This window comes from Tachypleus tridentatus, chromosome 5, assembly GCF_004210375.1.
Source record: "Tachypleus tridentatus isolate NWPU-2018 chromosome 5, ASM421037v1, whole genome shotgun sequence".
NCBI classification, from domain to species: domain Eukaryota; kingdom Metazoa; phylum Arthropoda; class Merostomata; order Xiphosura; family Limulidae; genus Tachypleus; species Tachypleus tridentatus.
Window position 1 is genome coordinate 36,490,520 of NC_134829.1, and position 23,294 is coordinate 36,513,813.

Sequence of the window (23,294 nt, forward strand, 5' to 3'; positions counted from 1 at the left end):
CGTTAAAAGATAAATCAATATAAAAGTTCATAATAAATGTTAAAAACACAATAATAACAAAAACATCTTTAATTACGGGCTTTATAGAGAGCCCCTTGCTTTTGTTTTTTGTTTGTTTGGAAATTTCGCACAAAGCTACTCGAGGGCTATCTGTGCTAGCCGTCCCTAATTTAGCAGTGTAAGACTAGAGGGAAGGCAGCTAGTCATCACCACCCACCGCCAACTCTTGGGCTACTCTTTACCAACGAATAGTGGGATTGACCGTCACATTATACACCCCCACGGCTGGGAGGGTGAGCATGTTTAGCGCGACGCAGGCGCGAACCCGCGACCCTCGGATTACGAGTCGCACGCCTTACGCGCTAGGCCATGCCGGGCCAGCCCCTTGCTAGTACAGCGGTAAATCTACGGATTTATAACGATAAGATCGGGGGTTTGATTCCCCTCGGTGGGCTCAGCAGATAGTCTGATGTGGCTTTGCTATTAATAAAACATACACTATTTAGAGATTTCGATCATCAACGTGAAAATCTCAAAACTTTGTGTAATTCATAATTTCCGAACTAAAAAACAGGCTACTGAGCAAGTTTTCGTATTCAATCGGAAGTTTAAAAAGAGCATATTTAAATCTGCTCAAAAGCTACTGCTGTTTCTCTCCCTTCTGTCGTGAGAACATTATGAATTGACTTTCTATTTGAGATTTTAGCGCTAAAGATGGAATTTAAGGCAATTCTGAAATGTCTGTAATCCAAGATGATATTCCGTATTACTTTATTTTAGTATTTATTATAAAACGTTGTTTTCCACCTGATAAATCAGTTGCAAGTACAAGGGTTCCAATTACATACGCCCAACGTGGAGTGCTGTGACAAAAGTATTGATAAAAAGATTGTTGCGTTTATCATGTGAACATTATTGAAATTACTTAACAATCTAACATAATGAACTAATAATTTAGTAGTAAATGATGTATTCTGACGTGCATCTGTAATCTTCTTTCACGTCAGTGTTTTTTTTTTTTTTAGGCGTCTGGTTAGTATTTTAATTTCAGTTGTAGATATTGTTTTTATTATGTCTTTACATGTCTAAAGGGTAGTTTGATTGAGTGAAACAGGGAATTTTGAATTAAACTTAACAGGTTTGGAGTCGAAATATTTGTGAATGTTATTGTAATTATCTGTGTTGAAATTATCTTAATACAATATTTGTCAATAAGTTTGTGTTACATAGATTACCTTGTATGTTTACATGTAAGAAGTTATGAAGATTTATCGAAGAAAAGACGTATCCATTAGTTCATTGAGTGGTATGTCTTCTACTGTGTTTTGTTCTATTCACATGTTAGCCTAAGGGTTTCGGATTAGGGTCTTGAAAGCGAAAACTGACCGCATCGCATATATAGATATATTAAGCACGTGTACTTATAGAGTTGTATATTTAAATATCTGCTAGTATTGATATATACAAGTAACTATATAAAATACTCTACATTGCTTAAACACAAGAGAGCTGAGATAATGCTAACAGTTTAAGATCTTGACCAAAGAAAAAAGCTAAAAGGTTCACATTTAGTACATTTTCTCAAACTTTAACTTGACAATAAATATTACCTTAATGCAGTTTAAATACGTAATATTTTTTTTCTGATTCTTGAATAATTCGGATTTTTTTTTTTTCATAGCGACATTTGCTCTCCTATGCTATTGTTATTTTCAAGTTTATTAAGTCACTTACGTTGCTTATAGATGGCACCAGCGTTATGGATGAGACGGAGGTGACGTTTTGGTATTGATATTACACCGGCTTTTTGTATATCTCGATTAAGTAGTTATTCAGTCTCTTGTATTGACAGTTAATGACATAATTAATTAGTTTTTTAAATTTAAACTTTAGAAATTAGAGGTCAAAATGAATGAAAATGTGAATAATAGCCGGAAAGTAGCCTTAATCACAGGCATTACAGGACAGGTAAGTTAATTTATATAATGTTAAATCTAATGCAGTTTTGTATTGTTATAGAGCAAAAGGTGAACATGTTAACGTTGTATCAAGTGTAATGTAATTACGAGTTACCTTATTACCCATAATAACTTTCATTTAGAAGTATATTGCTATTAACGCATTCATCACCAGATATACCGCTGTCGTCATGTTTATAGTTAGGTAATACAATTAATAAGAGAAATCCAGATCAGTTATCGTCATGTTTACAGATAACTAATACAAGTAATAAGAGAAATCAGTTTGATCTGAATTTCTCTTATTACTTGTATTAGCTAACTATAAACATGACAATAACAGTGTATCTGGTGACGAATAAAGGAAAGATGTCCTCCGATGCATACATGTATTATTTTGATCGCATTTATCAGTCTGAATAAACCTTACATTATTATCTCTCTAAATTTTCTTTAACAATTTATAAAGATGTTTTATAAGAATCGGTTGGCTTCACAGGTTAAACTTTAAGAACACATTACTATATACAAAGAAATAACTTCATTGAACAAACTGATGACTTGAGCTTGAGAGAGCAAGATAGCTAATAGATTATATAGTTGTATACTAAGTTTTATAACACTTTGATCTTAGGATGCATGTATCAACAATGTCACTATAGTTGAAACGTTTTGAAAATAAGGGAAGTTATAACCTTCAGCTATCATCTGAAATACCATTCGATAGCTGAGCCATCTAAGATCTTGCACATTTACTACAAGCAGATAAAACAAAATCAACTTGAGTTTCCTGACAAAATGTTATGTGAAAACTAATTCTACTTAGAAATAACTGTTGAATTCAGAACAATACACAGAGAGAGAAACAAATTGCTTGTTTATATACTACAACATTAATTGAATATGCAATTTAGTGATGCTTATAATGTGTTTTTCTAGTTAAAACATTTTATTTGAAACACAACAATTTATATTAAAATGTTTTTAGATCAAGTAGGCTTTTCTAGTTTACCAAACTTAATCATAAAGAAAAGTAAACTTTCAGTTTGATTATAAAAGTTTCTTTGACAAAATTCATTACAATACTTTATTTTGAAGATTAATGTATGAACAGTATTCAGATATGTTGAAAAGTTTGGAACCCAGTTGATTTGTTGGTTATTTGTGATTGTTAGTAACAACTTAATTATTTATCCCTGTTAACTAATTACTATAAAATAATGTAAAAAATTGTGTGAATAGTGTGTAGTTTTAATGCTTTATAGTTTTTTAAAATTATGTTGATATCAGTTTTTTTTTTGTAGGATGGATCTTATCTTGCAGAATTTCTTATTGATAAAGGATATGAAGTTCATGGTGTAATAAGACGATCCAGTTCCTTTAACACAGGAAGAATAAACCATTTGTACAAGGATCCCTTGACACACACTCAAGGCTGTAAGTAGTACATAAATAAATCCTGTGTACAAGGATCCTTTAACGAACACTTGAGAGTGCAAATAGTACATGAATAAACCATTTAGTTGAGAATTCATTAAGATTAATACGTACTTAAGATTAAAAGTACTATAAGAATAAATTGTCTATACAAGGATACCTTAACATTTTGTGGTGCAGAATTGATGAGTTAATTTTGTTTATAGTTACCAACAAGAGCTACTATCAAATTGGATTAATGTTTAAATTAGGCTACCTCAGGACCTTTGCTCTGTTTTTGATTTGTAATACAGGGAAAGGAATGGTAAATAAATTATTGAAGTTTGTGATATTACGATCTTGGGTGTTGTTAGCTGTGAGAAGGATGCTGCTGCTTTAGAAAAGGATTTAGATCATTTAGTGAGTTGATTAGTTAAATGGCAGATATCTTTTAATTATGATTAATACAGGTAATACACATGAGTTACCAAAACTGAAATTTTAGTTTAATATTGTTTGAAGTAACCTTAGCAGCATTAGTTACGAAAAGTGATCTTGGTGTTCTGTTTGATGAATTTTTTTTAAGCCATCCAAACAGTGTGCTATTGCTAGTGGTAGGGCAAATAAGATTTTAGGTTCTATATGTGTATAGACACATACAATTATGTTTTGTACAATCATAAAGGTGTTAATTATTTTCCAAGATTTTTTTTTTTTACATTTGTGATGGAATAAGGTAAAAATTCCAAGGTGTATGTTATTAAATATAAATTTGTAATTAATATGATCTTATCCAAAATTTTAATCCATGTGAAGAGGTCATCAAGTATCTTCACAAAGTTTCTTGCCAAATATAATAAACACTGAACTGTATTTGTTTTTCTAAGATTAATATAAATTGTTTTTGCTGAACTATATATTAACCATCACACATTGTGAACAAGAACTTATATTAATATGATCATATGAAATCTGAGGATTATTTTTTAATCCCAACTCAGTTTATTTAGCTTTGTAATCTTTTAAAAATACGTATGAAGAAACCAACAGAACGATACTAGTCATATTTTGAACTTCTTACAAGTTTTATACTAAATTCTGTACATGATACATCTTTGTATATAAAAGTTTAAAACAAAAGCAACACTTAATCTTCAGAGTTGTATGAAGGGCACGTAAAATGCTTTGAAAAACTTGAAACGAGGTGGAAATTAGTCTCATTAGAATAATGAACCAATAAGTCTGATGGTTCACACAATCAGCAAATTCCACAAATCACCCAGTTGTATTACTGATGTGAAATTATGCAACTATCTCATTTATGTTATTAAGTTTTAATTTTTTTTTTCAGCATTTAAAACTTTTGTGCTGACTAGATAACATTCAGCTATAGGTTTTATATACAAATTTCAGGTAAACCTGGCAAATGTCACCTCTATTAACTGTGTGTGCTACAATATAGACTTGCCTTAAGAAGTCAGTGAAATATAATTTTTAGCAATATGTAGGATGTCTATAACTTTAGGATACATAGGTTTTTTTTTAATTTTATCAAATAGTTCAATTCAGGTGAATTTCTTTCCAAAATGTTAAATATAATGTTTACACCTTGTTATTATTGCTTGTCAGAGTTAAAATTATTTCAAGGTTATGATGTCTTTGTATTTGTACAACTTTATGAAAGGTACTGTGTAATTTATTTATTATTATTATTTTTTTTAAGCTATGAAACTACACTATGGTGATATGACAGATGGTACATGTTTATTAAAACTCATCAGCCAGATACGGCCAACAGAAGTATATAATTTAGCAGCTCAAAGTCATGTGAAAGTAAGAGACAAAAAACTGAATACTTGTTTTTAAAATGTCTATTTTATAAGTGTATGAAAAAAGGTAATAGGATGTAGTGTGTGTTTGGCTTGGTGATTTAATTAAGATAATCAAAATTAGTGCTTTTGATTTTGAATATTTTCAATTGTTCCAACAGTCAATTAAAAACTGATTATTAAGAAAATAACCAACTAGCAGAAATTGTTATTGTTTTAAACTATTTCCATTATATAAGATGTGTTCCCCTCAGATGGATTCCTGTACATGGTGAGGGGATCTCTCAGGGAAGGTTCTGTTCTTTCAGTTTACCTCCTCTGGGATCTAAGCATCCACCCACGTGTTTACCTTGTGTGGTGACCCATGAAGGGGAGGAGAGGATCCTGATGGTTGAGGGGTCCAACCCTAACACACCACTTTGGCCTTGAATTCCTGTAGATGGGCAGCCTTGGGGTGGCTTCCCTTGGGTCAGTCGGCTGGTCCACTTGGGTTAGGGTCAACCAAGTACCAGTGTTGGATGTTCTCAACAGGTGTTGTGGACATTGTATCTGATGCTGGTGTTTGGGTATATTGCTCACGAAACCCTGACATTGCTGCAGTGTCCTTGTTTGGCATTGTAGTACATCCCCTCATAGGGCTCCGTGGTGGGTGGGGTCAGTGGGCACTGTAATTTTCTTTTTTTTATTATGGATCCTCCAGTAAAAACTTAAAATAAAATAATGAAAAAAATAGTCCATAGGTAAACGACCACATCTTGAAGATTCTGAACAGCAATCTTCAACATCTGTAACACCTGTTGTACCTCATTTTCTTATACTACATTCTCTTTCAGACAAATCTTTAGGGAAAATGTGTCCCTTTTTTCATTCAGAAGGGACTAGAGGGACTTGCTGGCTCTCCAAAGTAAGTAAAGAAGCTTCGATCTGGTGACATATTGGTAGAAACATCCACATCTCAGCACAGTGAACTCCTCTTGCATTCAAAGGTGATTGGGAATATACCTATTGAGGTTGCACCTTGTGCCACTTTGAATTCATCACAAAGAGGTATTGTTGAGAGGAACTTGCAGAACATCTTCAGGTCAGAGATTCTTGCTGGTTTCTCCACTTGAGGAGTTTCTGCAGTGAAACATATCTCCACTCACAAAGATGGAATTATAATGCCGACCAGTATCCTCATTCTGACATTTACATCACCACGTCCATCTGCCACCATCAAGGCAGGTTATCTTAATTGCAGGGCATGGCCATACATTCCAAACCCTCTTAGATGTTTCCAGTGTCAGCAGTTCTGTCACTCAAAGACATCATGCCGTGGTTCCTTGATGTGTGCTCGTTGTGGTGGCAACGACCATGATGCCGATGAGTGTGAAACAGACCTTTATTGGGTCAATTGCAATGGCTCTCACCTGTCCTACTTTCATTCTTGCCCTAAATGATTGGAATAAAAAGAGATGGAGCATTTGAAAATGATTCATAACATTACTTATCCTGAGGCATGAAAGTTGCTGTCCACCACTTGTTCTTGGATGTATGCTGCTGCATTTCATTCCACTACTGCAGTGGGAGTGCAGACAGATCTCTATGTTCCTCCAAAAGAATCGTTCTCAAAACAAAAGAAAAGTCTTTTGACCTCCATGGTTAAAAATATTGAGGAATCAACTTCAACACCCATCTTTGTCAGTTACATCATTCCAACAAATCCCAAGATCCACTTCCTAAGATGCAAAATGATCATTCGTTCACGTCCTCATTCATTGGAATCCTCTTCCAACAGCAAAGACCTGCCCAATAGACCCAGGGCAGGATTCATGGAGGACGATAGACCTCCCTCGAATAAAGACAGTAAAGAAGAAAGACATGGTTGTAAACAGAAGGGTTCTCCACCCAGTTTGCCTACACATAAATAAAAATGGCCATCTTCATTCAATGGAACTGTCGAGGTTTACACTCTAATCTGGATGACATCAAAACACTGATTGCTTCCTTCCATCCTGTATGTCTTTCCTTAGAGGAAACATTTCTGAAACCTGCTGATACAGTTATCTTTAGGGTGTTTTCTTTGTACAGAAATGACAGGCTGTGTGATGGAGGGGTGGCACTGTTGGTTGATCAGCATATACCCATCCTGTCTTTAAGTCATCTGAGAAAAGCAGACATTCCCAATTGGAAATATTGTCTGCTATTTGCTGAACATCTTTTGAATCATCCTTCCATTCCTATTTATACAGATGGTTCAAAATCATGCAACTCTGTGGGCTCTGCCATGGTTTGTTGTGGTTAGGTGGTTGCACACAGAATCCCCTCTACAGCTTCTGTGTTCCCTGCTGAACTGTATGCCATTTCTCTTGCACTGGATCACACAGAAGCTAAGCAGTACTCAAATTGCACTATTTATACTGACTCGCTTAGTTCTCTACTGGCCCTGGAATCGCTCTACGTTAGTTCACACCATGTTCTTGCCGATATTCAAAACCAACTGGCACATTTCTCTTTAACATCTACTTATATCCAATTTTTCTGGATACTGGGCCACGTTGGTATTCATGGGCAGGAGCTCACCAACACTGCAGCTAAAGCTATCTGTTTTGGCACTATTACTGCTGTGCCTGTTCAATAGGTAGACTATGGTCCTGTATTGAAGGCTCGGCTCCATGCCAGTTAGCAGTTGACTTGGAGTGAGCTACGTGAAAACAAGCTTTTCCAAATAAAACCATCTATTGGACTTCGTGCATCTTGCTTCTATAAGGATTGAAAAGAGGAAGTTGTTCTAACTTGACTAATCACTGGTCAGAGTTTTTTAACTCATTGTTTTCTTTTATCTGGAACTGATGCACCAGTGTGTAGTATGTGTAACACTCAGGTCACAATAAGCCACATTTCACTTTCTTGTCATCGTTATGATTCACAACAATGGCACCATTTTAAGTATGTTCTGTCCCAAGGTTTGTTCATAACTTTAGACAGTGTTATTGGTGATGGTGACACTGTCCACCTTGGAAATGTTTTTAGTTTTTTTAAAGCCCATTAATCTTTTTAATGCTAATTAAGTTTTTTAATTTATACATTAGACCTTTTTTAATGTGATTCCCTTATAAGAATCACAGTCCATTTAGTTCAATTTGAAATTAGAAAATGGCCGTAATATCAAATAAGTCGAAACCAGGACTCAAAAGGCCAACTTCAGGTGGCTAACACTGTTGTTTGAGCTACCTGTTAGTCATCCTGGCAAGTTATTATTAAAATTTTGCTACAAGTCTTTTAAAATTTTATTACTTTACTTTTTGAAAATGGCTATAATGTCATATAACTCGGAACCAGGACTGGAAAGGCCAACTTCAGGTGACTGACGGTGGTTTTTGTACTTAGCTGTTAGTCTTCCTGGTGAGTTATGATTATTACAGTTATACTACAGAAGGTCCTTTACAACTTGGATTACTGTAGTTTTTCTCTTAATGTTGTAGACGAAATGTAAACGTTGACTTTATGCTATTTATGGTTTTTTTCAAACTTTGTTTTGTTTTACGTTAATTTCTTTTTATGAATTTTACTAAATTTTCTTTAACTTTTTACTGGATGTTTGGTGCAGATATCCTAGCTGCTATGTGCCATAAAACACCAAATCAACCAACCAACCAACCAAGATGTGTTTCAATTTTATCCTTAAAGTCGTTTTTTAATATCTGCTCTCCTCTGGTAATCTGGGAGGAGGGGATGATTTTTTAGTCATCGGCTCAATTCCCTTTGTCACCAGGTTTGCTTGCCCTTTCTTTGTTATGGCAAACCTACAAATGTTGTCTGCCACTGTCACTAATTTTGAACATCTTACGAGAGAGAAGAAAACTGGCTGGCAGTGCCTGTCATAAACTTCTGAAAATTTATTTTTATTATTATATGATATTGTTGAGCTGCTGAATAGACAGAAGACATTTTTTTTTTTGGTTAATATGTACCCTGATTTGTCTGAAGTGTGGGACACTAGTAATCAGACAATTTAATATAATTGATTAATGTATTAGAAAATACAACTAATTACCTAGATCTAGCTGTATTTAAGTCAAACACTTTCTGATAATTTATTTTTGAAAGTTTAAATACATGGCTTCCAAAAGTTTAAGTATTTCATTATAAAAAATTGATAACAATTAGTTTTCAAAAAAAAGCATTTGTTACAAACATTAAGTGGCATTCCATGTTCAATTGATTTTAAAAATTATTCAAGTAATTCACCATTTTTCAGATAAGCTTGTAATGTGATGTTACGATTTTTTTTTTAAATTTTGTACCTTGAAACTATTTGTTGTCAGAAAATTAGTTCAGAATGTTTGGATAAAAAACAACAAACTGTTGTTATTGCTGTAATTATCTTTAGATGTGAGGGCATAAAATACATTAGAAGTTATAAATTTTTTATAATTGTATTTCTTGAATAGTTGGAATAATCAAAAATGGTAATAATCACTGTCATTAATTTTGATTAGCTCATTATTTTATTGCATTAACTGATTCAGTTATGATTTTATTAATTGATTAGATGGAATAATTAAAACAATAGTAATCAGAAACAACAGATTTTCCTGGTATTAATTGCTTTAATAGTAATTTCATTTTATTGTGACCGTCTTGTATGATGCTAAACGATATAGTTATTACTCATAGTTAACTGATTATGCTTATTAATTGAGTTAATTATCTTACTCTAATTAAAGGTAATTCTTTTTTTTCTGTTATCATTACATAAATTACGAACTTTTGAATGTATGAATGTCATGTTCTGACATTATGAGTTAATTAATTTATCAGTTTGTGGACTCTACCACAGTGATGTTTTGTATGCATATAGAGCAGATATTTATTTAAAATTATAATTTAACAAGGAATGTAAGTAGTTAAGATGTTTAATTGCTGTTTTTACCTTAGGTTTCCTTTGATTTAAGTGAATATACAGCCAATGTTGATGCCCTTGGCACTCTCAGAATTCTTGATTCCATACGTACATGTGGATTGGAGAGTATTACACGGTTTTATCAGGCATCCACTAGTGAACTTTACGGAAAAGTACAAGAAGTTCCACAGAAAGAAACCACTCCTTTCTATCCTCGCTCTCCTTATGGTAAATATATTTATTCCATGTGGAAAATATTATCATTTCATTTTTACTTTTAAAAAGAGAGAATGTTTTACTTTTCTATGAAATATGTTTACCATCTTAATAAGAATACCTCAGTTTAATATGTATTTTAAAGTTGTTGTTTTGGTTTTTTTTCATTTGATCTGTGTTACCCTACTAATCCTGATTTAGAAATAAATTCATTATATATAAAAACATTATGTTCTTTAGCGGTGATGTACATAACTGTAATTTTGTTGCAATTGTAAATTTTCATTGTTTTTTCTTCATGTAAATCACTAAAATTAAATATTTTTATGCTTACGTTTGTTTTTATCTTGGGAATTTACTACTTTTATTAAGATGTTTATATTTTGTTATTCTCTCTTATTTGTGAAGATGTCTGGTATTTGTAATTAATTTGTGTTAATAGCTCTTATCTCACTAGATTTTTAATTTCACGTAAGCTATATTTACATTTCTCAATATTATTTTGCATTTCGTTTTCTTCCACGTTATTAAATTCACTTCTGTTTTGTTCATTTTCACATGCCGTAACATGCTTTTGTATGTAATATCCTAGACACAGTTTGTAGCTTTTGTTAGGTTTTTATTTTTTGTTACTTACAGTCATATATGAAAAACATTTTATTTTGTCACTTTAAAAAAAAAAATCAAGTTTAACCTTTTATTCTGAATAATTATAGGTGTGGCAAAGCTGTATGGTTACTGGATAGTGGTCAATTATCGTGAAGCTTACAACATGTTTGCTGTCAACGGGATTTTATTTAACCACGAAAGTCCCAGAAGAGGTACTTTGTGCAGTGTAGAAAATTATCATACAAAGTTTTGATGTGATATTGACTGTGGAAATATGAAGTGACTTGTTTCACAAGATGAATCAAATGGACTAAGCTGAAGCTTTGTGTTTGTTTGTTTTTGTAAAAAGTTACAAATATTTTAACTGTATTTCAACAAGACACTTGAACACTTACAAAAAGTTTTATCATTCAAAATGGATATCAAAACTTTGTTTACTAAATTAAGTAATTTCAGAAACTTTAACCAGTACTGGAGGCTAACCTGCAGCTTAAGTAGTTACCTTTTGTTGCTAAACATTTTTTCTTCTTAGCACTGTTGCTTATTATTTATTGTTAGAATATATTGATATTATTTATATTACATTAGTGGTAAGTGAAAAGGCTGAGATATTAAACATGGATAAAGGATCAGTTCAGAAAGTGTTTTTCCAGAATTTTAAAGTAAATCAAAGATCAAATATATAAGCTTTTCTCTATAATTTTTGATATTTCAATAGATGGGGGGCAGCTGTTTGACGATTGGAGATCTTCTAATGCTATTCCTAATTTTAAAGGTGATGAGAGTTGTGATAGCTGTAAGTCAGCTAATCTCAGTTCTATCGAGTGATCACATGGAAATTAAAAATCTAGTGAAATATGATAAAAGAGAGCCAACTTAGATTCACTAAAGAGAATTCTTTCCTTATAAACCTGTTGACATTTTTTGGGACATTATTTGTCTTCTGAATGATAAAAAGATACAGACTTTGGTGTAATTTGATTTTATAATAACAGTGAGAAGATCAGCTAAAACATTCATGTTGTTAGGGATTGAGGAAAAACTGGTTGATTGGACTGTAAGGGTACCTGAGTGAGAGGAAGCAACAAATTGTTATTAACAGAATTCATCTAAACTGGACTCTTGTCACTGTTGTTGGGTCACAGGGGCTATTGTTTGAGTTTTCTTTTTTTCTTATTAACTTTCATGCTTTTGTCAGAAGTTTCAAAAATTAATAGTTTATGTGACCACAATTCGTGAAACCATTTAATAGTGTCATGAAGTTAATAGTACAATATTTAATAAATAGCAGAATGCCTCTATTACCTGGTCATTACAAATATTACATGATAGGATTACATAATGAGAATTTGTGAAATCATTTTTACAAAACATTACTTAGTATAACCTCATGGAAATACTATAACTTGTGAAACCTGTACAACATTTTTCCTATAATATGTTGCTTCCAAACAAGTTTGATACCATTTTACTTGGTCTGAAACCCATTGGTACTGGAATCTGAACCATTAGTCTTGAATTTTGTAGTTTTTTACTTTCAAAATGAAGACTTAAATAAGTGTCTTAAATCAAGCAACTGAATATTTCAACCATAGTCATTAAGAGGTTAGTGGGTGTCAAAGTACGCTTGTATTCTGCACGTAGAGTACACGAACTGTCTGAAGTTTAAATGCCTGTGGTTGTCAAGAGTTCTTAATTTAAAGATTCCAGGAACTATGTTAAAGACGTTTGGTAAGCAAGTCGTTTAGTTGAGTCAGTAGAATAATATCTCTTAACACAAACCACACAAATCCTGTATCTTAACATTAATATTTTATGAAAGCTCAAATAAGAAACACAGATTTCTGTGTTAGATTACGGAAGATGATATACCACAAGCAAATAACATCTAATCAGATGTTAATACTAACCGAAAAGTCATAGTTTTTAAATTAAGAGATTGAAAAATTAATTATAATTTAAAAGTAACAAGTGTCTAGTGTAGAGATGTTGAATATGTTCCTGAGAGTTTAACTGTTTGAATTCTGATGAAATCTAGACACTTTCATAATGTGTATGTGTGTGAATGTAAATAAAGCTTCAAACATATATAGCAACACAGAGTTTCTCAAACTCATGGTACAGATATAGTGAAGTGCAGATTTTTATCACAAAGTAAAATGATGGTAGTCAGTTGTATATGTGTCGATAGCATTGAATTCATTCCGTCAGTGTTTACTTAAATGATATTACAAGTATTGTTGCTCATCAAATATGAGCTTAAAGTGATAATATATATATATATAAAAAATTATCAGTACAGTTTAATTATTTTAGTTACCACGAACTACAAATAAGAGACATAGAATAGTAAGGATTTATTTTGATGAAACAAATTCATAAAATACATGAAATTTTAAGTCCATCAAGGATGTCCCTTCAAGTTCCCAACTATAACCATCTCTTATTACTCATGTATTCATCCAATCTTTTCTTGAGCTCAGCTAAATTTTCTGCCTCTACAGCTGTTCTGCCTCTACCACCCCTGAAGGCAGCTGTTCTGCCTCTACCACCCCTGAAGGCAGCTGATTCCAAAAATCAACCACCCTACTTGAAAAATGATACTGCTTATACTGCATACGACTCCTTTGCTGTCAAAATTTGAATTTATGACCCCTTGTGCTGTTGTTTTCAATGTTAAACACAAAAAGATTAATGGATCTTTATCATTAATAACCTTAAACACCTCAATTAAATCCCATCTGTTTCTTTCACTTCTTCAAAAAAAAGTTTAGACATTTTATGGTCTTCCCTCACAGGATCATCCCACCATCTTGGGTATCATCCTGGTGGCTCTTCTCTGAGTCTTTTTGAACAATTTAATATCCTTCTTGAGCAAGTGAACCTAAAACTATACACAGTACTCTAAATGAGGCCTTAAAAGTAATCTATACAGTGAAACAATAATAACCCCTTGTTTTGTGTTCAGTATTTCTTTAGATGCTACCCAAAATTCTATTAGCCCTATTACTAGCTATAATACACTATTTAGATGACTTAAGTGATTTTTCATTCACAACACCAAGATGTTTTTCTTCAACCACAGTATTTAATGTATTGACATTTAAATCATAACAGTAATTTCAATTGTGAAAACCTATGTGCATGATCTTATGTTTTGGATAGTTAAACATCGTCAGACATGTATTGACTCAATGCATCAAATGATCTAAATCTCCCTCTTAATCTCTAGTATCTTTGATACAATTAGCCACCCCAAAAATTTCAATATCATCTGCAAACTATAAACTTTCCAGAGTCAGTATCATTAATATAAATCACAAAGAGCACAGGACCCAACACAGAGTCCTGAGGCACACCACTGTGATCCAGTCAGATCGAATTCCATTAATTATTACTATCTGCTTTCTACTCTTCAGCCAATTTTCAATCCAGTTTAACAACATTTTACATCTGATTTAAACATTTTTCTTTATGACAACTGTACTTGTATAATGATTTCATAAACAAATCACATGTTCCTCTGTAGCCTAACATTATTGGTGGTTGGACATTGATTTAACTGTATAAAATTGGTGTAAATATGTACCAGTATATGTGATCCCAACTATTCTGGAACTCACTGACCATGTAAATTTTAGCAATGGTAATATGTATAGCAGTTTTTCCATTCCATATCTTTTAGATTATATATATTCAAAACCTTGGTTTGTGTGATGGTGTATTTGTGCTCATTTCTCCAGTTTAATCACACACACAGATAGAAAGGTGAAGAGGTATATATAATAAATAAATATTGTAGTAATATGAAATATTTGTTCACATTACAAAACAAAAGCCTTTACCATGTGAGAACAACAGCTTTTTGTATATGTCATCTGTCCTCCAAACTAGGTTCATAATGGACAGTCTTCCTTACTGGGTCTTTCATATTCCTTTAGATGTATATATATTTTACATTTGTATATATACACCCATATTTAAATTGTGTTTCTCGAACATCATGTATGAAGTGGTATATAATCCATATGGAAAAATCTCTGGTATCTTGGAATGTACTATGTCTCTGTCCTTTAGAAATTGTATGTGTTTATTGAATTATGCTGTTTTAAATATAAAATTTGAAACACTGAATTTCTTCATAATGTGTTTAAATGTAATGTTCTATTTTATGTTATAGGGGAAACTTTTGTTACCAGAAAAATCACTCGGTCGGTGGCTAAGATAGCACTAGGAGAACAAGAATATTTTGAGCTTGGTAACCTGGACTCAAGACGTGACTGGGGCCATGCAAAAGACTATGTAGAGGCAAGCATTATAATGAGTTTAATCAATCTCTGGTTTTTATGTCAATTATACATTTTAATACTGGAAATTAAGTAATTTTACTATTTAAGAATTGTACCATATTTTACTAATACTGGTTTGAAAATGTATAAATTGGTTCCATGATCTGTTTACTCAGAAACTTATTATTCAAAATATTAGGTATTTTATTTCTTTTTCAAATGTAGTTTATAAACTATATATATAATTAACTTTTACTGTCATGTCAGCCACATTAATATATGTATTATGGCAAAGGTTAGTCACTGCTACCTTCTGGCATAACCTTCTATTTATTTTTTGTAGAAAATGGTCCGTTTGTAAGGTGCCTTGTAGATTTAATTTGTGAAGTTTGTTCTTGATATTGATACTGCATTTTTTGCTCAATTTCAGCTGTGTACAAAGAATCAACTTGTGATTGATTAAAAGGTGTCATATCTCAGGCTTGCTGTGTTTTGTTTCAGGCCATGTGGTTAATGCTACAACAGGAGAAACCTGAAGATTTTGTGATAGCAACAGGAGAATCCCACAGTGTACGAGAATTTGTCGATGCTGCATTCCGTCATGTTAAGAAAGAAATTATGTAAGTTTTTAATAATTTCAGTGACACTGAAGAACATCGGCTATCCTAAAATAATATTTATATGTGCCTCTGATCTAGTGAAATTTTGTTCTTTCAGGACAAGTGGTTTGTAAGATATAATCATTTTAAATGTGAGTTTTTATTTTCTAATTACCATGTATTTAAGAACCAAAAGAATATTAATGTTTAGTGCATTTTAAACTTGTCTAAATAATGGGAAATTAGTGTATTTACATGCATGGCAATTTCTGTGACTTTAGTTTTGTGATATTAAATAAAATGCTTTATGTAATTTAATGTGTTATTTGCCTTTCATGAATAATTTGATCAAGAATGATTTCTTTTTTAAAGATCAGTTTACTTTATGGATTTAGATACATTGTAAATATTCTAAGCTAGTTGTATCTTATGGCATACTGTAAGGATTGTAATTGAAAATATTGACTAAAGTAACAGTGCATAACAGATGATTGAATTAATGTGATTCTTAATGAATGTAATGGAAATTTTATGGACATGATGTTACAGTCAGTAACAGTTTCAATATAAATTGAGAGTTTTAATTTTAAAAACAGTGATACCTTATATTCTTAGCCTTTAATGGTTACATTACACTAAAATTTTGTATATATAATATACAGTTAGCATATAAACTTAGACAACTTGGTTATTAATGAATATTTATGTATTTTTAGCTAAAAACATACTAACTTTATTTTAATGCATAGATGTTTCAGAACATCACAATGCTTGCATATAAAGCAAATTTAGAATTTATTTATTTAAGTTTTGAACCTATTGGCAGTGTGGAATGTTTTTGAAGATACTTAGTAGTAACTGAATTCCAAGCATCTTTAAGTGCTACCAAGTATTCCTCCTATGACTTTGGCTATCTCAGTTATTTTTCCTGATCAACATAGTTCCCAATGCATTTTACAATATTGAGGCCTAGGGTCTGAAGAGAGTACACTAAGCATGCAAGGGTTTGATTCTATTTCCTTTTTTGTCAAGACCATTGTTATTGCATTTGCTAAATGTTTGGGAAAATTAGGTTTTTTTGCCTTAACTGGCATCTACAGGGTTGCCCGTAAGTCCCTTCCCATCCATATGTTATTATGTTATACTAATGATGAGTTGAAAGCAGCTGTTATGGCATTTAGAACAATAAACCCTGCCATGTTGAGGAAAATGTCTCACAGAACATGGTGTTGCATAATATTATGCAGAGAGAATGAGGGACAACACACAGATACACTGGATACATAAGATATATGGATGGGTAGGGACTTACGGGCCACCCTGTAGAAGGAGTAATGTGACAGATTAGTACTTGCTTATATTGAGCAGAATTCAGGACTCCAGTTGCAGTTAAAAAGACTCATACCTGGATGATATCTCCATTTAAACCAAACACGTGATTTGAAGGTACTTATGTAAATAGGGTTTTTAGACTGGATTATTGTTGTTGGTGTTTTTTTTTTTTAAGAGGATGGGTTGTTGAGAAGGAATTTTGGGTGAAATGTAAAATCATGTTTTGTTTTCAGTTTGTCGTTTCATGTGTTTTTTTGGGGCAGCATATTTTTATATTTCCAGTCTACCTCTTCAATGTATGTATTGAACAATCACTATTCCACTGTTAACCTCATATATACTATAAACATGATAATGAAAAGTCCATAAAAATAATTCACAAGCTTTTGAAAAGTGGCCTAATCTTCAATAGATGCAAGAAATAAAACTGTAAATAACTCTTTGTATTTCTGTAGGTGGGAAGGCTCGGAACTCAAAGAAGTTGGGAAAGAGAAAGAAACTGGAATTATTCGAGTTCGGGTCAACTCAAAATATTTCCGTCCTGCTGAAGTAGTAAGTTTATATTTACTAATTTGCATGTAAATCTATAATTAATTACAAATTTATTATTTTTAGCAGGTACTCCTATTGGTTATATATAAGGAAGCATTTTTCCTGACGAACAGTTACACTATTCAAGCAGTGCAGACTATATCACATTTTCTAAAGCATAAAAAACTTCTAGAAGATCGTGAAAGTTTAACTTCTACTCATTATAGATCTTAAAAATGCAATGTCAATGGTGGTTTACAAGGAGTAGAAAAACATACATCATATATTACACACAAAAAAATGTTCCTAACTAAACATGTTCAATGTGATGCTGTTTGGAATATATAGGTTTCCAACAAACATTAAAATATAAAAATGATTCATAACAGTAAGCTCAGAGTTGAGGTTAATTATGGACTGAGGTTAATGAAAGGAAAGACAACATGTTTTTAGTTGAATATTATACATTTTACTTTTTTTTTCTTGATAATTCAACTATTAAACCTGAAAACAAAAGAACAAGCATATTGTATTTTTATGAATGTAAGGTCATTTATAATTTGTGTAAAGAATAAATTTAATAACCATTTCTTGATTTGCCATAAGTTTCAGATAATGGTAAGAAGCTTTGGTTACTAGCTAAACCTCAGTTTCTTTCTCTATAATTGGTTCTGAAAATGGTCCAAAGAAGCTGTATTGAAAGTGATTTATGAAAAATATGATAAAATGATTTTTTTTGTTCCACCTTTTAGCCTCAATTTTTTCAGCTGAGAAATGGTAGCTGTTTTGTACAGATATGAGTATATATTTATTGGACTTAGCAACTAAATTGTTTTATTATTTGGATATATTTGTATAATATTTATGTATTGAAGTTAAAGTTTGAAGGAGAAATATTGTGAAAAAAAGTTGATGGATTTCCTGTGGTGCCATCTGTTAAGTGTATATTTATTGTATTTAACAGTCAACTTATTTTTTTGAGTTTAAACTAACTTGAACACTTAAAGGTTGAATATAAGTTTAATTTTTAGTGATAGTTTATTTTTACTTTTATGTTTTGTTAATAGATGATAAAAGTATTTTTTGTTTATTTGTGTAGAGTGATGCATAAACTTTATTTTTTTTATCTTGTACTTTTTATTTACTTACAAGTAACTTATTTTTTTATTTATATACATGTAAGCATCTAGTGCAATAGTGAAATTGTTACCATAACAACTACAATGATGGAAATATATCCAAAAACACGTGACTACAAATCAAAAGTTTTTGAAAGTGGCCTTTTCTTCCTGATATAGAAGAAGTAAAACAGTAAATTAATTCAACATTTTTGGACAATGCATTTTATCTCATCAAGTGGTGCACACACTACTTTACATTGTATAAAGTGTAAAAACACTTGATTTTGCATACAATATAAACACGTTAACTAAAGCCCTTAAAAATTATCTAAAGGCTTTTGAAAGGTAGTCTGTTCTTCATCAGGTGCAAGAAATAAGGTGCAAAAGGTGTCTTGATTACACCATCTCAATGCGGTGCTGTTGAAGATATTTAAATTTCCAGCAAATATTTAAATAAAAAATAAATTGTAACAGTAGTGTTTAGAGTTGAGATTGAGATGAATGTGGGTTATAATTGATTGAGTTAGAATGTAAGGAAAGATAGCATGCTTTCAGTGTGAATATCATACAATATTAGTAAAACATGCATGTTCAAAAAGTCTTAATATAAACCAGTAAAAACCCTATAACCTGAACACTTGAAAGGCAGACCTTTCTTCTTCAGTAGTTTACCCCTTAAGAAGAAAAGTCCACCTTTTGTAAATGCTCAGGTTATAGAGTTTCTTGTTTATTTTATACAGTATTATAAAATTATATTTTATGGAGACTATAAAAGCCAATTCAGCTATAACTGTATAATATGCTGCAGATACTGTGGACTACTATGCTATGTTTTTTTAGTTTGTTTGTCTATAGCTAGATGGATATCATGACTGTATATATTTCAAACAGTAGTGTGAAATAACGTATTTTTTTTAGGAAACTAATGTGATCAGCTAGATGGCTATCATAGCTGTATTTATTTTAAACAATAATGTAATTTTTAGGAAGTAACATGATATCTTTGTACACACTTATTTAGGTAGCTATGTACATATAAATGTTTGCCAAAATACTTGCATAGTTTAAAATTATAACATTGTATTTAACAGACATTTATTTTAGGGAGTTATTTAATAAAATGTGTGTGATGTTAAAGGCATAAAAAAAACTTCCTTAAAGATATTTTGAATTCATATTCAAATGTCAATGATGACTTTTTAGAAAGATGACAGCAAGTTAAACAATGAAGTTTCAGTTACTTTATATTAAAAATTTTTGTTGACACATTCTGACCAGCCATTTCAGTATAACCTCCACATCCACAGCTTATTTATTTACACATGCATAATGAACTGTGTGACATGTAAATAAATTATTTGACCCCTACAAATGTTCAGATTTTATCATATGGTTAATCTTCCAAAGAAAGGTAATATGAAGGATGTGGTTATCGAAAGTGTTGGTTAAACACAGTTTCTTTGACTGGTTTCTCAAAGATGTCTACCATTATCAACAATTAATATGGGCTATCACCACACAGTGTGTCTACCACTAGAGAGAAACTTTAACCATAAACTTTTTTTTTTATATATGGTTCATAGTTGTTGTTTGTTTTTTTGTGTCATATTGTAAGATCAACAATGAGCCATGCACAAAACACTATCTGAAGCAAGAATAATGGTAATATTGAGAACATTATTACAAATTTATTCTGTGAAAAGAAGGCCACTTTGTCAGCTTTCACAATGTGCTTGAAAGTTGGTTTAGATGTACGAGTTAAAGGAAGTTTATGCACGCGTGCTTGACCACAAAGATTCAGCCATTGCAAGGAAAAGAATATTGCCTGTAAGGCCACTGTTGGTGAACAGTAAACTGTGGACATCTTTAAGGCAGCATTCATTAAAAGACTCGTTTCTGTGACATGTTACCTCCTGTTAACCATCTTTGTTTTTTATGTCCAGGTTTTTGATATTCGAGATTGTTCGTCTTTTTGGTTGCCTTGTGTGCATAAATGGGACTCTCTTGTAGAAGTTTGCTAATGATGAAGCTGTAATTTTTATCACAGAAGATTTAGGCTTATTTGTGTATTCACCAAGAAGCCCTCATAGTAAAAGGCTAATCGCATTTGTGTTATTTTAGGACTCTCTCCTGGGAGATTCCAGTAAGGCACAGAGAATAATAGGATGGAAACCAAAGATCACATTTGAGGTAACATTTTAGTTGTTTTCTAGGATTTAAATTATCATTTTCCTATGCAATCATAAGTAAAAGTGTTATTTTTATGGTGGTATCCACACATTTTCATAATAAAATCTAATTCTTACATTTACATAAGATAATAGACAAATTATGGATGTGTTATCTACTTAGACTTTAATATTTGTGTTTTACATGTTGTTTCATTTTTTTTATAACTTTCTTGACTGTTTTTAAGTAACTTTTTAGTGCTTTAGTTTGTTTTTAAAGCCCAAGATACAGTTTAACACATGTAACTGCCTAGGGATAAAAATGAAAGTATTATTCTTAACTACTATTATTACTGTTGTTATATTTGATATTCACATTTTTAAAGGTCATTTAAGCTACTAAACTTAATGTAGAAATCAAGTCAGTCATAGTTTTTTCCCACTGTCATATTTATTTTGAATTATAAAACTGTTTATGTTTTTAGTTCGATTTTAGGCAAAAGAATTCTAAGTTTAATAAAAAAGAAATTAATGTGTGATGCAAAACTTGGATTTCTCACTGAATAAACAACACTCGGGTTTTCCAAACATACATAAATATACATGAATTTTATTTAATCTCGTACAGGTCTAGGATTAACCCAGCATTAGTGTGTCAGGCTGCAAATTGAAGAGTCCATGGTTAGAAACGTGATGCTACTGAACACACTCTGCATTTTCAGCTCTGATTGTATTGTAAAGGTGACAATAAGTACAGTGTGGTTCAATGAACGAGACAAAACATTTTTTTGGCACTGGTGTCTTCTGTTTCGCAACCTTTCCTCTGGAGTGTAGTTCAAAATGTAGATGTCTCTGACGTGGCCTTTTAAATCCACTTGCTGTATGAAAGTTGTTAAGGCTGAAAATTCCGTTTCTAATTTCAGTGTTGTGGAATATATAGTATCACCATTAGGCTCTCAGATGAATTTAAAAATAGCCTTTGTGCACAAATTTGTTGACATTCTCTGGAAATCCAGTAAGTTGCTATACTGCTCTGTGCCAACTGTTTCGGTTATGTTTTCTTACCATGCTTGTGTAACTCTCAGATTGTGTCATTTTGCAAAAAAAGAAGAAAAAGTCATGTTTTTATGAATGAATATGTGGGTAAGCAGGACACAAATAGGTTAATGTAAGGGCAATGTCAGTAGGAGTTTTTCCATAATCAAATCGAGATCTGTACAAGTATCAAAGTGTTGGTAATCTTACTGTGGTTAATGTTAATGAATATGTATTGTAATTTATTTTGCCTGCTGTGTTTTATATATTAATTTTGTAAGCTTTAATACTTTTTTGTTTCAGCAACTTGTTCAAGAAATGGTAGACTCTGATCTGCAGTTGATGAAGAACAACCCAACTGCTTAGCACCTCATAATGAGGCTGCCTGGGGTACAATAAGGAGATCCAAATGGCAAGAAACTGCTACATCAGAAGTTGATTAGCTAACAAATTCCAGTAGCACTTATGGATATGGGACCATTAAAGCACAGACAACATTCTAACCTAGGACCCACGAGATGGTGGTTGTTGGGACACTGTGTTCTTTTTAAATGTATACTGCATTTATGACTAATGTTTGTTATAGTGCATTTTGAAATTGTGTCTAACTAAGTGTAATTCTGAGGTGATGGATGGAATAATTTTGGGGTATAGCTAAGTTTATTTTGTTGTGTGACATCAGTGTATTTATTATTCTTTTATTATCTGCTATGTAATGAATTCAATTTTGAAATATTGTAAACAGTAAAAAAATGTATGGTCAGTTGCAGGTGATTTTATATAAAGCAGTTATTTCATTGTTTTTTTTTCAAATTATCAATTAATCTTAAAATACTTTATATTAAATTGTTTGTTTCTGTAATTGTTATTAGATTCTGAAAAAAAATTCATATTTTTGATTAATAAAAGTTTTTAGGTTTCTCTAAAGTAATAGTTGGAATGTGTGAAAAACAAGTTGAAGTAATTTAAAATATTACATTTAATTATGGTACAGGAAAATACGAGGTGCTTTCATAGTAGGAAGTCTTACTGAATATTTTCTGCAGTGCCATCTAACAAAATTGATACTGGTTTATTGATTCAAAAAATATTGCAACTCAAAAAAAACAAAAAAACGTCCACCTTTCTCTGACAGCTCGAAAGAATGTTTTGTTTTTTGTAAGCTATGACAAAATTCATAAAATTTTTGAGTTAAATTTTAAGTTATGGTTAATCATACATTTAGTATTTAAAAAAACAACAACATATCTAACATTTAACCATCAACAGTAAGTTAACAGTTATTTTTTAATGAAATGATAAGTAA

The 23,294-nt window shown here is 31.7% G+C and overlaps 1 protein-coding gene across 1 annotated transcript; it reads left to right on the plus strand.

Moving 5' to 3' along the window:
• Window positions 1-1,756: 1,756 nt before the first annotated feature.
• On the plus strand, window positions 1,757-22,915 carry LOC143250945 (GDP-mannose 4,6 dehydratase-like). Its single transcript, XM_076502174.1, has 10 exons — window positions 1,757-1,968; window positions 3,263-3,395; window positions 5,098-5,207; window positions 10,124-10,316; window positions 11,021-11,125; window positions 15,094-15,221; window positions 15,704-15,822; window positions 17,589-17,685; window positions 20,907-20,975; window positions 22,292-22,915. Exons 1-10 carry the CDS (start codon window positions 1,909-1,911, stop codon window positions 22,352-22,354), a joined length of 1,077 nt encoding a protein of 358 aa, XP_076358289.1. The 5' UTR covers window positions 1,757-1,908; the 3' UTR covers window positions 22,355-22,915.
• The last annotated feature ends 379 nt before the right edge of the window (window positions 22,916-23,294 follow it).

Bases quoted from the DNA above. Each gene is read 5' to 3' on its own strand.
- LOC143250945 (XM_076502174.1), top strand. From the start codon at position 1,909: ATGAATGAAAATGTGAATAATAGCCGGAAAGTAGCCTTAATCACAGGC. The intron at 1,969-3,262 runs GTAAGTTAATTT...TTTTTTTTGTAG, and splicing joins TCACAGGCATTACAGGACAG to GATGGATCTTATCTTGCAGA. The intron at 5,208-10,123 runs GTAAGAGACAAA...TTTTTACCTTAG, and splicing joins CAGCTCAAAGTCATGTGAAA to GTTTCCTTTGATTTAAGTGA.